Genomic DNA, 13,398 nt, shown 5'->3' with positions numbered 1-13,398 from the left:
TAATTAACCTTAATACAATTGTATCTTATTAGTTAAAAAAAAAAAAAAAGAAATGTACTGGATTTATACTATTACTACATAAACATTAACACATACAAAGCACATATTAAAGAGATCAAGATTATTTGTTGGGCATTAAAATTTAATAGAACAATATGTAAAACATTTACAGTTATTTTTATTCTTTAACAAATTCCCATCATAAACGTATATATCCTGAGCACTCAGTAACAGAAGGCAGTGTATCATTTGCTTTTTGTTAGTAAAATACAAAAAGGAAAATACCTTCGATTCTTCTTCAGTCTCTACAAATTATAATCTGAGTAATACTGAGTTCTTACTTTCTGTGAGACTCAATTTCTTGACTGGTAAAATGAGAATAACAACTTCCAACTTGTCGATTGCATCATATATGAAAATACTTAGTAATAGCAAAGTGTTAAAAAAAAAGATTTGGTATTGTTTATCATGTAAGTCTAAATCACTCTGAGAATAATAATAGAGAATGGTTTTTAAATAAATAATTTCAAATAGGACTAGATGGGATTCTAAGTCTTTCTGGCCCTAATAATTTCATTTCTAAATAAAATTTTTAAACAATTATGTCAAAAATTCTAAAGGCTCACAGAAAAATCACTGTCGTTGTCAGTTTCAATGTTAATATCATTGTTTTCTTCAGCTTCAATTTCTCTAGTTAACTGTTCTTCTTCAGCAATAGCGCTTGCAATGGCTTCTTCATTGGCCTTTTCTAGACGATCTGCTAGCTCTTCTTTTTTAGCAAGGACTTCTGCCATGGACTATAAAGTTCAAAACAAATAATAAGAAAAATCATCACTGGACTAGAAAGTTAAATAATCATTTCTTTATGTTCTAAACATGAACTCAATGGTATACTCAAAATAGCATTGATCTAGAATCATAAAACCTGGGTCCAATAAAGGCACAATCACTTACTAGCTGTGTGATTTAGAAATTTCTTGAAACCTAGAACCTATTTGGTAGTCCATAAAATGGAACAATAATCCATGACTTACCTTCTTTACCAGACTGCTATGTATGATAAACTGTGAAGTTATATAAATAATAGGCATTATTAATGATAAAGTATGAATTTCATTTGAGTACCAAAATTTAAGACATTACAGAGCAAATACACTCACTAAATATAAAACAAAAATAGTATACTATAATGGGAATATGGAAAGAATATATGCTGTAATGGTGATGATACTTTCTGAACATATACATACCTAACTTAATGTGCATTAGAAGTAATACAATATGCATGAGAATCATTAATAAACCCCCATGAGAAGCTATATATGTATACTATAAATCCTAAATTAAACAGTGGAAGAACAAAGAGTTATGGTTAATGAGCCAAAAAAAAAAGAGATAAAATGAAATTATAAACAACAAAAGAGGGAATGAAGAGCATGTGGTTGAAAGAGAAAACATATAATAAGATGGTAGATTTAAACAAACCATATCGATAATCACATTATATTTAAAGAGTCTAAACACCCCAATTAATGGTCAGAGATTATCAAATTGGATCAAAAACAAGACTGACCATAGGCTTCTCATAAGAAATCTAATGTAAATATAAGAATACAAACAGATTACAAGTAAAACATTTACATTTATCAAAAGAAAGTTGAAGTGTTAACATGAGACACAAATTTCAGAGCAAAAAATATCACCAGGTATAAAGTAGGTCATTTCATAAAAGTAAAAGGGTCAATTCATCAAGATGACAAAGCAATCCTAAATGTTTATAGACCTAACGAAGCTTCAAAATATATGAAGCAAAAACTGATAGAATTGCAAAAGAAAATAAACATAAAGAGAATGTAAAATGGTGTGACCACTTTGGAAAACAGTCTGACAGTTCCTCAAAAGGTAAAACATAGAGTTTACATGACCCAGCAATTCCACTCCTAGATATATATTCAAGAGAAATAAAAACATGTGTCCATACAAAAACTTGTACACAAATATTTAAAACAGCATTATTCATAACAGCCAAATAGTGGGAACAACCTAAATGTCCATCAACTGATGAATGGATAAATAGAACATGGTATATTTATAGGGTGGAATACAACATGGCCATGAAAAGGAATGACGTACAACAAGCTAAAACATGGATAAACCTTTAAAACATGTTAAGTAAAGAAGTCAGTCACAAATGACCACATATTTTATTCCATTTCTATGAAATGTCCAAAACAGGCAAAACTATACAAACAGAAAGCAGATTAGTGGTTGTCTAGAGCTGGAAGGGTGAGGGTGAGTGAAAGAGAATGACTACTAATGGGCACTGGGTTTCTTTTGGAGTAACGAAAGTGTTCTAAAACTGATTATGCTGATGGTTGCACAACTCTATGAACTAAAAAGCACTTACTAGTAAACTTTAAATGGATGAATTGTATTATATGCAAATTATATCTAAATAAAATTATTTTTTTAAAGGAAATAGATCCAGAAATGAAAACATGTTCACACAAATATGTGTACACAAATATTCATGGCATTTTTATTCATAACAAAAAAACTAGAAGGAACTCAAATGTCTTCAGGCAATTAAATGAATAAACATATTGTGTTACATGCATACAACAAAATACCACAGTAAAGACAATGAAAAGAATGAACTATTAACTTAAACATGGATGAATCTCAAAATAAGTACGCTGAGTCAAAGAAGCCAAGCAAAGATTACACAATTCAATTTATATAAAATTCTGAAAATGCAAACTAATATACAGTGAAATAAAGCAGAACAGTGTTTACTTGAGAAGTGGGTACAGGGAAGGGCAGGAAGGAAGGATTAAAAAGGGGAGGAGGAAATCTTTTGGGGGCAATCAATATGTTTATTATCTTGATTGGAATGATGGTTTCATAGGTGTAAACATAGGTCAAAATTTATCAATTCGTATACTTTAAATATGTAACATCTACTGAAAACCAACTATAACTTCAATAATGGTATTAAAAAATACAAATAATTGAGCCCCACTTTAGATATGTGCTCTGGAGTAGAGCCTGAGCATCGGCATCTCTGTAAAGCTTCCCCTCTGCAAACATGCCCTGTACCCCACAACACACCACAGTTGTCCCTGACGAATAGAATGGGGTGAATAAGTTTAAAGGAGAGACTATTTCTGTGTATCATAAGCTCTTCTCTATAAATCCAAAAACACTATAGAAATTAACTGTTGTCAATGTGCCACAAAACATTGTAACAATGATTATTAATAAAATCTAAATATTAAAGTTTAATATATTTTAATTCACAGAAAGTAAGCTCTCACATACACCTTCTCTACTTCCTCTCTCAATTTTATCTTCTCCAGTATGTAACATTTCTACTACTATCTGAAGACCTGAAAAGATTCTAATCTAAGAGTAGAGTTTCACAGATGAAACAGTAATTCAATCAATCTTATAAAACTTTAGCTATTTCACACAGTGAAATGCAAATAAATAACTGCATACATCATTATTTTGAACATTTCCAAATTTTCACTAAAAATTTAAAATGTTAGTAAGTCTAAAATATTAGTTCAATGGAAGCTGGGTTTTATAACATATTTTTCTAATGTTGGCAAAAGTTGACCTCAAAAAGTTCTGACATTTTTTGCCAAAATGTCTGTTAAATAAGTGCAGATAATTTTTTTGAACTTTAACCAGCTATGTGACAACACTGTAATGAGAAATAAAATAACAGTTCTCTCATCACTATAGGAATTCTCTATGATTCTCCACTTAGAAACTAAACAATAAGGTACTTATCTAGAGCAACCTGTAAGTGTCTCTGTCAAAACAAATCAAAAAAAATTTTTTTAAATCCTGGTTTAGTTAAAATTCCATGAAGAATATACTAATATTCATATTTGCAGAATTTATTCTTTTGACTATGTAAATTTGACCTTCAAAATAACCAAAAGATTTAATGATTCTACAAGCTTATTATATATGTGATCAAAATAAAAATGAGGCAATAATTTTTAAGTAATTATCTTATGTTTATTTAACTATGGGACCATTTTCCTCTTTTTTTGGAGGATTCAAATTGCAAAATAAACAATTTAATATATGTAGCTATGAAAACAAAAAATATAAATATGACCAATTTCTCCCCCATACATTAAACTCATTATTTATTTCACCATAATTATGTTCAATCTTAAAAAATTTTCATCATTAAAAGACACAAAATGAAGAACAAATTGTCCTACCTTAGTAAAGGAATCTAAGTATTTGTCTTTCTAATTATTATAACCTGAATTTTCCCTTAAACAACCCATATCAAATTTCATCTATATCTATTATTACTATCTCTATGAGATGTACAATTTTGCCTAATACCATCTACTGATAGCATCTTTCAGCATAAGGCATTATGTTGTAGAAAAAATTATAGTATACAATGGCCTTTTAAAAAATAAAATTTAATTAATTTTTTCAATTTTTAATATGTGCCTATTTCTTTCAAAAGTTACTTTTTAAACAAAGTTAGCATGATCTAATTATCCCCAGGTCAAGTATCTTAATACTAAAATGAGCAACAGGAAGAGACGGGCAGAAATAAGCAGTCATCCAAAAACATAAACCTATAAATAATCACAAAGTAATGCATTCTTAGAGATTCTTGGATAGGGATGGTAAATTAATCTCATCTTAGAGACAAACTTCAAGCAAATGACAGTAGCTATCCAGAGTACTCTGTTAACAGAGTTTTTAAAACTAAATCTAGCAGACACCATTTCCCATTTTTGAGAATACGAGATGTTGCATTGGTTTAGATTCTTAATGCTGGGCTAAAGAGCATTTAATGAAATCACATACAAACTGAAGGATTGTGAACACGTTTTTAACTCTCGCAGTCTCACTTTCTTCCTCCATAAAACAAGAAGAATCTTAACTATTTGAAAAGATTACCATAAGAATAAAACGTTAAAATAACATATATAAAATGCTTTGTAAAGTAAAAAGTAATAAATAATATAAGTTATTATTATTGGGGTTCATGCCTCTTAAATATATTTACTCAGAATTCTGATAAGTTGTTCTTACCAAGTTAGCAGCACTCACATTTGAAATATCTGAAGGGTCCATTTCATTTTCTATCCTTTCTTTCTCTACTGAAAATGTGTCTTCATTTATCTGCATAGGAGGTGTGACAGCTTGCTGAGTAATGGAAACACACTCTGTATCAATGTGAAGAGCAAGTACTTCAGAAGTTCGCACAGAATTGTCTTGACTACTGCCAGAATTCTTGACATCATCCAACGTACTTGCTGCAAACTAACAAAACATATTCATAGAATCAATCAGAGATGATAAAAAATACTTACCAACTATTCCACTCTAGAAGAGCTGATTCTGATTAAATTATCAACTGTGAAGCAATATTTAACTGGATGACAGCTACTTCACTCATCTTTTTTGTATGTTTCAAGTGTAACAAAAGGAAAGACACCAGCACAAATTTTATTTGTGTACTTACTATGTACTGGGAATTGTCTGAAGTATTCTAAAAAATTAAGCAATATATATTGTAGTTATATTTTCTTTTAGTAGGCCAATTCCTGATGAGTATTTTATAGTCCTCACAAAACAAATCTAGTCACAAATATGATACTTTGTATTAGGGTCATATAACTAAAGGTATTTTATATGATCTTTTCAAAGACTGTCTAATATCAAATGAGGATATTCGGCATTTTCAAAAACATCCTCAAATCATTTTTACCAAAACATATTTTGAGGGCATTTTACTTAAAAATATAAAAGTTGTTTTCTTCAGATAATACTAACATGATCTCAAAGTATCTTTAATAAAGATTAATGTGGTATATGATATCAATTCTCAGATCTAAAAGAGAAAAGCATAATCTAAGTGTGCAGATCTACAGCATACAGTGTCTCATTATGTGACAGCTACATTTTAGATTTAGATGTTCCCCCTATTCCCTTTTAGAAACAGGGCACATGTAACGAAGAGAATGTGAAAACATTCTAAAAAAACAAACAAATGCTGGCGTGGATGTGGAGAAACAGGAACACTCTTACACTGCTGGTGGGATTGCAAACTAGTACAACCTCCATGGAAAGTAATTTGGAGACACCTCAAAGAACTAAAAATAGAAATACCATTTAATCCAGGAATCCCACTACTAGGCAGCTATCCAAAGTAAAAAAAAGACATTCTATAATATAAAGACATCTGCACTCAAATGTTTATAGCAGCACAATACACAATTGCAAAGATGTGGAAACAACCCAACTGCCCATGAATACGTGAGTGAATTAATAAAATGTGGTATATGTATACCATGGAGTACTACTCAACCACAAAAAACAATGGTGATCTAGCGCCTCTTACATTATCCTGGATAGAGATTGAGCCCATCCTTCGAATTGAGGTATCACAAGGATGGAAAAGCATGCACCACATGTATTTGCCATCAAACTGGTACTAACTGATCAACACTAAGGTGTTCACGTGGGAGTAATACTCACTGTGTGCCAGTGGGGGGGGGGGGTAAAGCCACAACTAATGGAAGCAGACTGCACTGTATGGGGGAGGGACACACTTGTAGCCCTGGCTTGGGCGGGACAAATGCATTACATATAACCAAAATGTTTGCAACCCCATAATATCCTGAAAATATGTATATATATATAAAAATTTAAAAAACATTGGCTTAGGCTAAACACATATTCGTTTTTTAAAAAATGATCTAATTTAGTAAATAGAACCAAGCCTTTATTTTCACTAACAGAGTAGAGAAAGATTGGTGCTGTGTTTTCCAATTATACTTCAAGTCAAAAAACTAAAATCTAAGATTGTGAATTTAAAACTCACATCTCTTCTTAAATAAATATTGCAGTGGCCATAAAACCCCAGTTTGATTAATTATTTACACAAATATTCAACTTGGCCAAGTCTTATAAACTACTTTAAAAATTCTACCATTGGTCAAAACTTAAAGTGTCCTAAAGTGTTGATTTTACCATAAGCATTATTCAAATTGTATCACATTATTTATATTGCTATCAACATTATTTATACATCAGTCATCATGGTTTATAATCTTCTTGGCAATATTTATATTAGCATTACTGATGTGTATGATATAGTCAACCCTGTTTATTAAAAACTCAATGTCATTTATATAATAAAATCAAAGCTAAACTATAAAGTAATGTTGAGAAAAGATATAAATACGCTAATTCCATTTTTAGAATGACAGAAGAGAAAACAAATATTATAATATCATCAGCTTGGCTACCATCTGCAGTGAACTTTTATACCGAAACATTTTAGCAATAATGTAATTATTCAAAAGGTGTATGTATGTTTTATTGCTGAAATCCCAATATCATATAAATTTATTCACTACACAAAACCAGCACAATTTTCATATTAAGTTATATTTTTTAGCTAAAACACATTAGCAAAAATGCTAGACGTTTAAGTGATATAAAAAGTTATTTCTTCGCTAAGTATCTTTAATGTAGTTTACCTACATTAAAGAGTTTCTTAAAGTTACATCCAACAAATATATACTATTAGTAATTACTTCCTATGTGCCTAGAAATCTGTTCCATATTGTGGGAAATTAAAAAGCAACATAAAATACTTTCCACAAGGAGCTTCAAATCTCACATGGGCATAAAATACATATTAAAGAGTTATAGAACATCAGAAACAATGTAGGATTTAGAGCCATTATCATCAACTAAGAAGGAAGACAAGGAAACTGAGGAGCATTTCAAGTAGGGGAAAAAGTCCTACAGGTAAAAAAAGAGAATTTTAAAAAGCAGATATTATTCTAGACAGAAAATACTGCAATTATTTTACAATTGATTTATTTAGCACCTGTACTGTATCAAAAAATATCTCCCATAATTCATTAGTCATGTTACACAAAATTATACCAACGGAACATGAACCTTTATATGAATGAATATCTAAAAGGATATGTTAGTTGACCAAATAAGTAAAATAAACTACACTAACAGAAGAAATATGGGGAATATTAACTTTAAATAATTATATGAACTACTAGCAAATTTATACTCAGTTTATAGGAAGTAAAAGTAGAACATTTCAAAATTTCATTGCCATTTTTATTATAATGATAATCCAAATGAAGCCCCACCTAAACCAAGTAATCAAGGTTAACAACAAACCTGGGCAAATTGATATCATATGCCTCTAGAAGTGACACTAAGACACTAAGACTAAAGACAATCCCTTTAGTCTTATCAAAAATGCATAAGAGGCCGGGCTTGGTGGCTCACGCCTGTAATCCTAGCTCTCTGGGAGGCCAAGGCAGGTGGATTTTTTGAGCTCAGGAGTTTGAGACCAGCCTGAGCAAGAGCGAGACCCTGTCTCTACTAAGAAACAGAAAAAACGGTAGTCCCAGCTACTCATGAGCTGAGGCAGGAGGATCACTTGAACCCAGAAGTTTGAGGTTGCAGTGAGCTACAGTGCCACTGCACTCTAGCCTGGGAAACAGAATGAGACCCTATCTCAAAAAAAAAAAAGGATTAATGCCAATTTCATGAACACTCTTCCAGAAAACAGAAAACGAGGTTACATATCCCAAGTTATCCTAAGCTAGTATTACCCTGACTTAAAAAAAAAAATCACATTGCTGTGCATTAAGACATGGGGGGCGGGGGCAGGCGCCGTGGCTCACGCCTGTAATCCTAGCACTCTGGGAGGCTGAGGCGGGTGGATCGCTCAAGGTCAGGAGTTTGAGACCAGCCTGACCAAGAGCGAGACCCCGTCTCTACTGAAAAATAGAAAGAAATGATCTGGACAACTAAAAATATATAGAAAAAAATGAGCCGGGCACGGTGGCGCATGCCTGTAGTCCCAGCTACTCAGAAGGCTGAGGCAGTAGGATCACTTGAGCCCAGGAGCTTGAGGTTGCTGTGAGCTAGGCTAATGCCACAGCACTCACTCTAGCCAGGGCAACAGAGTGAGACTCTGTCTCAAAAAAAAAAAAAAAAAAAAAATGCATAAGATAAACTGAATTATGAATAAAGGACAATGTATCAAAAAAAATCCTGCAATGTATTCTTCAAAACTACTGATATCATGAAAGACAAAGATAGGCTGAGGAACTATCTCCAATGAAAGATATTAAAGAAACAAAACCAAATGTACTGTGCAATTCTGGATTGGATCCTGTATCAAGGGAAAAAATTCTATGAAGAAATTAATGGGAAAACTAGAAAATTTTGAATATAGACTACAAATTAGATAATATTATATAAATATCATATTCCCTGAATTTTATAATTATAAGGTGGTTGGCTAAAGAATTTCCTGTTCTTGATACATGCTCTAGTACTTAATGAATGGTTATGATGTGTGCATATTACTCTCAAACGGCTAGCATGTAACATGAGTGTGTGACATGTAGCAAGAGAAAAAAAAGTGACAAATTTTTCACAGTAAAAAGTTTAAAATGAAACAGAAAAATAAGACATTCCAACATACACACATCCCTTTGAAAAAGGCAGTGAAAGGATTTTCAGAATGTATTACCTGGGTTCTTTCAGTAAGAGGATGGTCACAGGAGTTTAATGAGTCTTTGGGACGAGATCCTATAGTATTAGACGGTCCATCTCCAACAAATTCACCTTTCTGTATACTGTCATCAGGTAAAAGACATACATTTTCCTTATCGCTGTCATCCTTTGACCTCAAGGCTTCTGTTGCTAATGAAATTTTTGGTGTCACTGCTGTTGATCTAGAACGAACAGGCCTTCCTCTCTGAACAGTCTCCCATCCTTCAGCATCTTTCCATTCTATGCAATTAAAGAAAGAAAATAAACCAAGATTTCATTAGATGATAAAAATATTTGCAAACCTATATAATAAAAACATTTTCCAATTTAATTCCCATTAAATGTAACAAATATACACACATAACATTAGGTATTATGCAAGATGTATTTTTTACATATACTTAAAATACATACATGTATAATTATCCCTATTTCACAAGTGACAAAACTGAAATTCAGATTAAGACTGACCTAAGACTATACAGTCAGTAATAATAAACATTTAAATAGCATACTATGTGCAAACATGGTTCTAAGTTCCTTATGTATAACTCTTTCAATTTTCACAACAACTCAGAAGATCAATACTACTGTCCCCATTTTATAAACAACTAAATTGAAACAAAGAGAAGTTAAGTAATTTGCCTTAAGAGCATACACCTAGTAAAGATAAAGCCAAGATGCAAGTCCAGCCACACTGGTTCTGGTATCAGTGCTTCTAACGGCTGTGTAAAAGCTGTCTCTCCATCTTTCAGAATCCAAACATAGACCTACCTCCAAAGTCCATGTTCTTTCCTCTATCCCAGAAGTGATAACATATCTTGACTTAAATAAACTATTTCAATGATCATAACATTATAGAATTAATAGAATTAATTGAAGGAACCCTACAGGATCTAATCCAGTATTTCACCACATACACATGGAAACTGAGGGCCTATGTCCAAAGTCACACAGCAAAATAGTCTAAATTAAATAAGAATCCTCTTGTAAAACATTTCAAAATGTCATAACATGAGGTATATGTGTGTATAGTGGTGTTTATAGCCTCAATTTTAAAACCTTATTGGCTAACTGTAGTGAAAACTAATACAAAGACTTCTAGTTCTGGCCAAGATAAGTAACCCCACCTTCATCTCCAGCTCCTCCTCCTTATAACTAAAAACGCTAGACAAAACACATCAAACAAACATGGGAACATTCTGAGAGATGGAAAGAAGATGACGGAGTGCCTTGGGACTTTGAGACTGAAAAGTAGCACAGTGGTGAATTCCCAGGGTTTCTTTATTGCCTCCTATATAGTCCAATCAGAATGCGGTAAAAGCCTCCAACCCAGAAACATCAACGGGCATAGACAAAATAAGCACCAAGAAAAGCCTTTTGCCATGCCAATGGACAGAGAAAAGGGTGGCCTAACAAAACAGAAAATCTTTTTGGCAATAACCACTCTACTCCAGCCAAACACCAGTGGAACTCCTGTTCCCACAGTTTCAGCAGGAGTGAACTGGGTTAACTTCCATCTCCCAGTTTGCAGAAACAGTTGGTACTCTGATTCCTCTACCAAAGTAGTGTCAGCAGGGATCAACGCTGAGCAGAGCCTCCTCTCGTCTTAGGCATCAATAGCACAGTGTGAGATAGAACTAGTCAGCATTCTGCTCTCACTCACACTCAATGTCAGCAGGGCCCTGTAGAAAGCTGAGCTTCCGCCACAACTAGCATCAATAAGGCAAAAAAAGTAGTGGGCGGCAGGTATTATGGCACTGGGATCCCTCTTTTCCTTACCCCAGATGTCAGCTAAGATCCCACCCCAACCTACAGCAGCAAGGTGATATTAGTCAGTCCTCCCACGTCTCCCCCTCTTAGTAACTGAGGCCAAGCAGGCAGCTGAGCATACACCACCAACAGGAGCCAAGGAGGTGATGGCAAGCTGGTTTGCCACTTCCACTAGAAAGGTGTCATGCAGATCAAGAACAGTCTCAGGGACCAGCGAGACAATAATAAAAGAGCTAACATTTGTGTCACCAGACTTCCAGGAGAGTAGAAGACTGAAATGTATTTGAAAAATTAATTGCTGAAAACGTCCCAAATTTAGTGAAAGAGATAAAACTAGATTCATGAAACTAAGTGAATTCTAAATAAGATAAACCAAAAAAGGTACATGTTAAGATATATCATAATTAAGTCTCTCAAAACTAAAGACAAAGAAAAAAATCATTATTAAACCTCTTAAAACTAAAGACAAAAAAAAATCTTGAAAGGAGTTAGAGAAAAAAGACTTATTACCAATAGAGAAACATCAATTCTTTTTTTGGGTAGGGGGGGACAGGGTCTCCCTCTGTCACCCAGGCTGGAGTGCAGTGGTGTCATCATAGCTCACCGCAACCTCAAATTTCTGGGTTCAAGCGATTATCCTGCCTCAGTCTCCCAAGTAGCTGAGACTACAGGTGTGGACCACCATGCCCACCTAATTTTTCTATTTTTTTTTTTTGTACAGACAGGGTCTCACTCTTACTCAGGCTGGTCTCAAACTCTTGGCCTCAAGCAGTCCTCCCACCTCGACCCCCCCAAAGTGCTAGGATTTTAGGTGTGAGCCACCACACCGAGCCAAAAAACATCAATTCTAATCACAGCAGATTTTCCGTCTGAAACAATAGGGGCCAAGAGGAAGGGGCATATTTATAAAGGACTGAAAGAACCATTCAATCGTGAATTTTTTATCCAGTGAAAATATCCTTCAGAATGAAAGGGAAATAAAAGCATTCTCAGATCAAGGAAAACTAACAGAATATATCAGTAGCAAAACTACCCTCAAAAAATGGCTAAAGAAGCTCCTAAAAGAGAAATGAAATAATAAAAGGAGGAGGTTTGAAATGCCAAAAAGGAAAGAACACCAGAATGGGTAAAAACAGAGGTAAATACAAATGCTCCTCAACTTACAATCAGCTTACATCCCAATAAACTCATTTTAAGTTGAAAATATTGTAAATCAAAAATGTATTTAATACACCTAACCTACCAAACATCACAGCTCACTCTAGCCTACCTTAAATGTGCTCAGAATACTTACATTAGCTTACAGTTGAACAAAATCAACAAAGCCTATTTTATCATAAAGTAATTCATTGAATACTGTAATGACTGAAAAACACTTTCAATTATATGGATACGGTCATATGGGCACTCAACGTACAGTTTCTATTGTATGCATATCACTTTCCCACCATCATTAAGTTGAAAAATTACTAAGTTGGGACCATCTGTATAATTAACTATACTTCTCATAAGTTTCCCAGGACTGGCAAAGATAAGAAGAAAAAAGGCACAAATTAAATCAGGAATAAAATAGGAACATCACTGCAGATCATGAAGCCATAAAAAGTATGAGAAAGGAATACTTCAAATAGCTTTATGCCAATAAATTCAACAACATGTAATGAATGAATCAATTCCACAAAAACCACAAGCTACCAAAACTCAACCAAGATGAAAAAGACAATCTGAATAGCACTATAACTGGTAAAGAAACTGGATATAAAAATTAAAAGCTTCCCAAAGACAGCTCTCCAAGCCCAGATTGTTTCTCTGGCAAATTCTACTAAATATTTTTAAAAGGTTAATATCAGGGGCAGGCACAGTGGCTCATGCCTATAATCCTAGCACTTTGAGAGGCCAAGGTGAGAGGATTGCTTGAGGCCAGGAGTCTAGCCTGAGCAAGAGCAAGACCCTGTCTCTACTAAGAAACAGAAAAAACGGTAGTCCCAGCTACTCATGAGCTGAGGCAGGAGGATCACTTGAACC

General features: G+C 33.5%; 1 protein-coding gene across 1 annotated transcript in view; it reads right to left on the bottom strand.

Annotated features, from left to right (window-relative positions):
* SCAPER (S-phase cyclin A-associated protein in the ER) overlaps positions 1 to 13,398 on the bottom strand; it is a 329,861-nt gene that overhangs the window by 166,648 nt on the left and 149,815 nt on the right. Inside the window, exons 9-11 of the mRNA XM_012651860.1 lie at positions 9,578 to 9,840; positions 5,101 to 5,313; positions 627 to 797 (exon numbers count right to left, since the gene is read on the bottom strand). Of these exons, the coding sequence (XP_012507314.1) occupies positions 627 to 797; positions 5,101 to 5,313; positions 9,578 to 9,840 (647 nt within the window). The remainder of the gene's footprint in view (positions 1 to 626; positions 798 to 5,100; positions 5,314 to 9,577; positions 9,841 to 13,398) is intronic.

This window comes from Propithecus coquereli, unplaced genomic scaffold (genome assembly GCF_000956105.1).
Source record: "Propithecus coquereli isolate 6110/MARCELLA unplaced genomic scaffold, Pcoq_1.0 Scaffold372, whole genome shotgun sequence".
NCBI lineage: Eukaryota > Metazoa > Chordata > Mammalia > Primates > Indriidae > Propithecus > Propithecus coquereli.
Note: the sequence above shows the minus strand (reverse complement) of the source record. Positions and strands in the feature narration are given on the sequence as shown.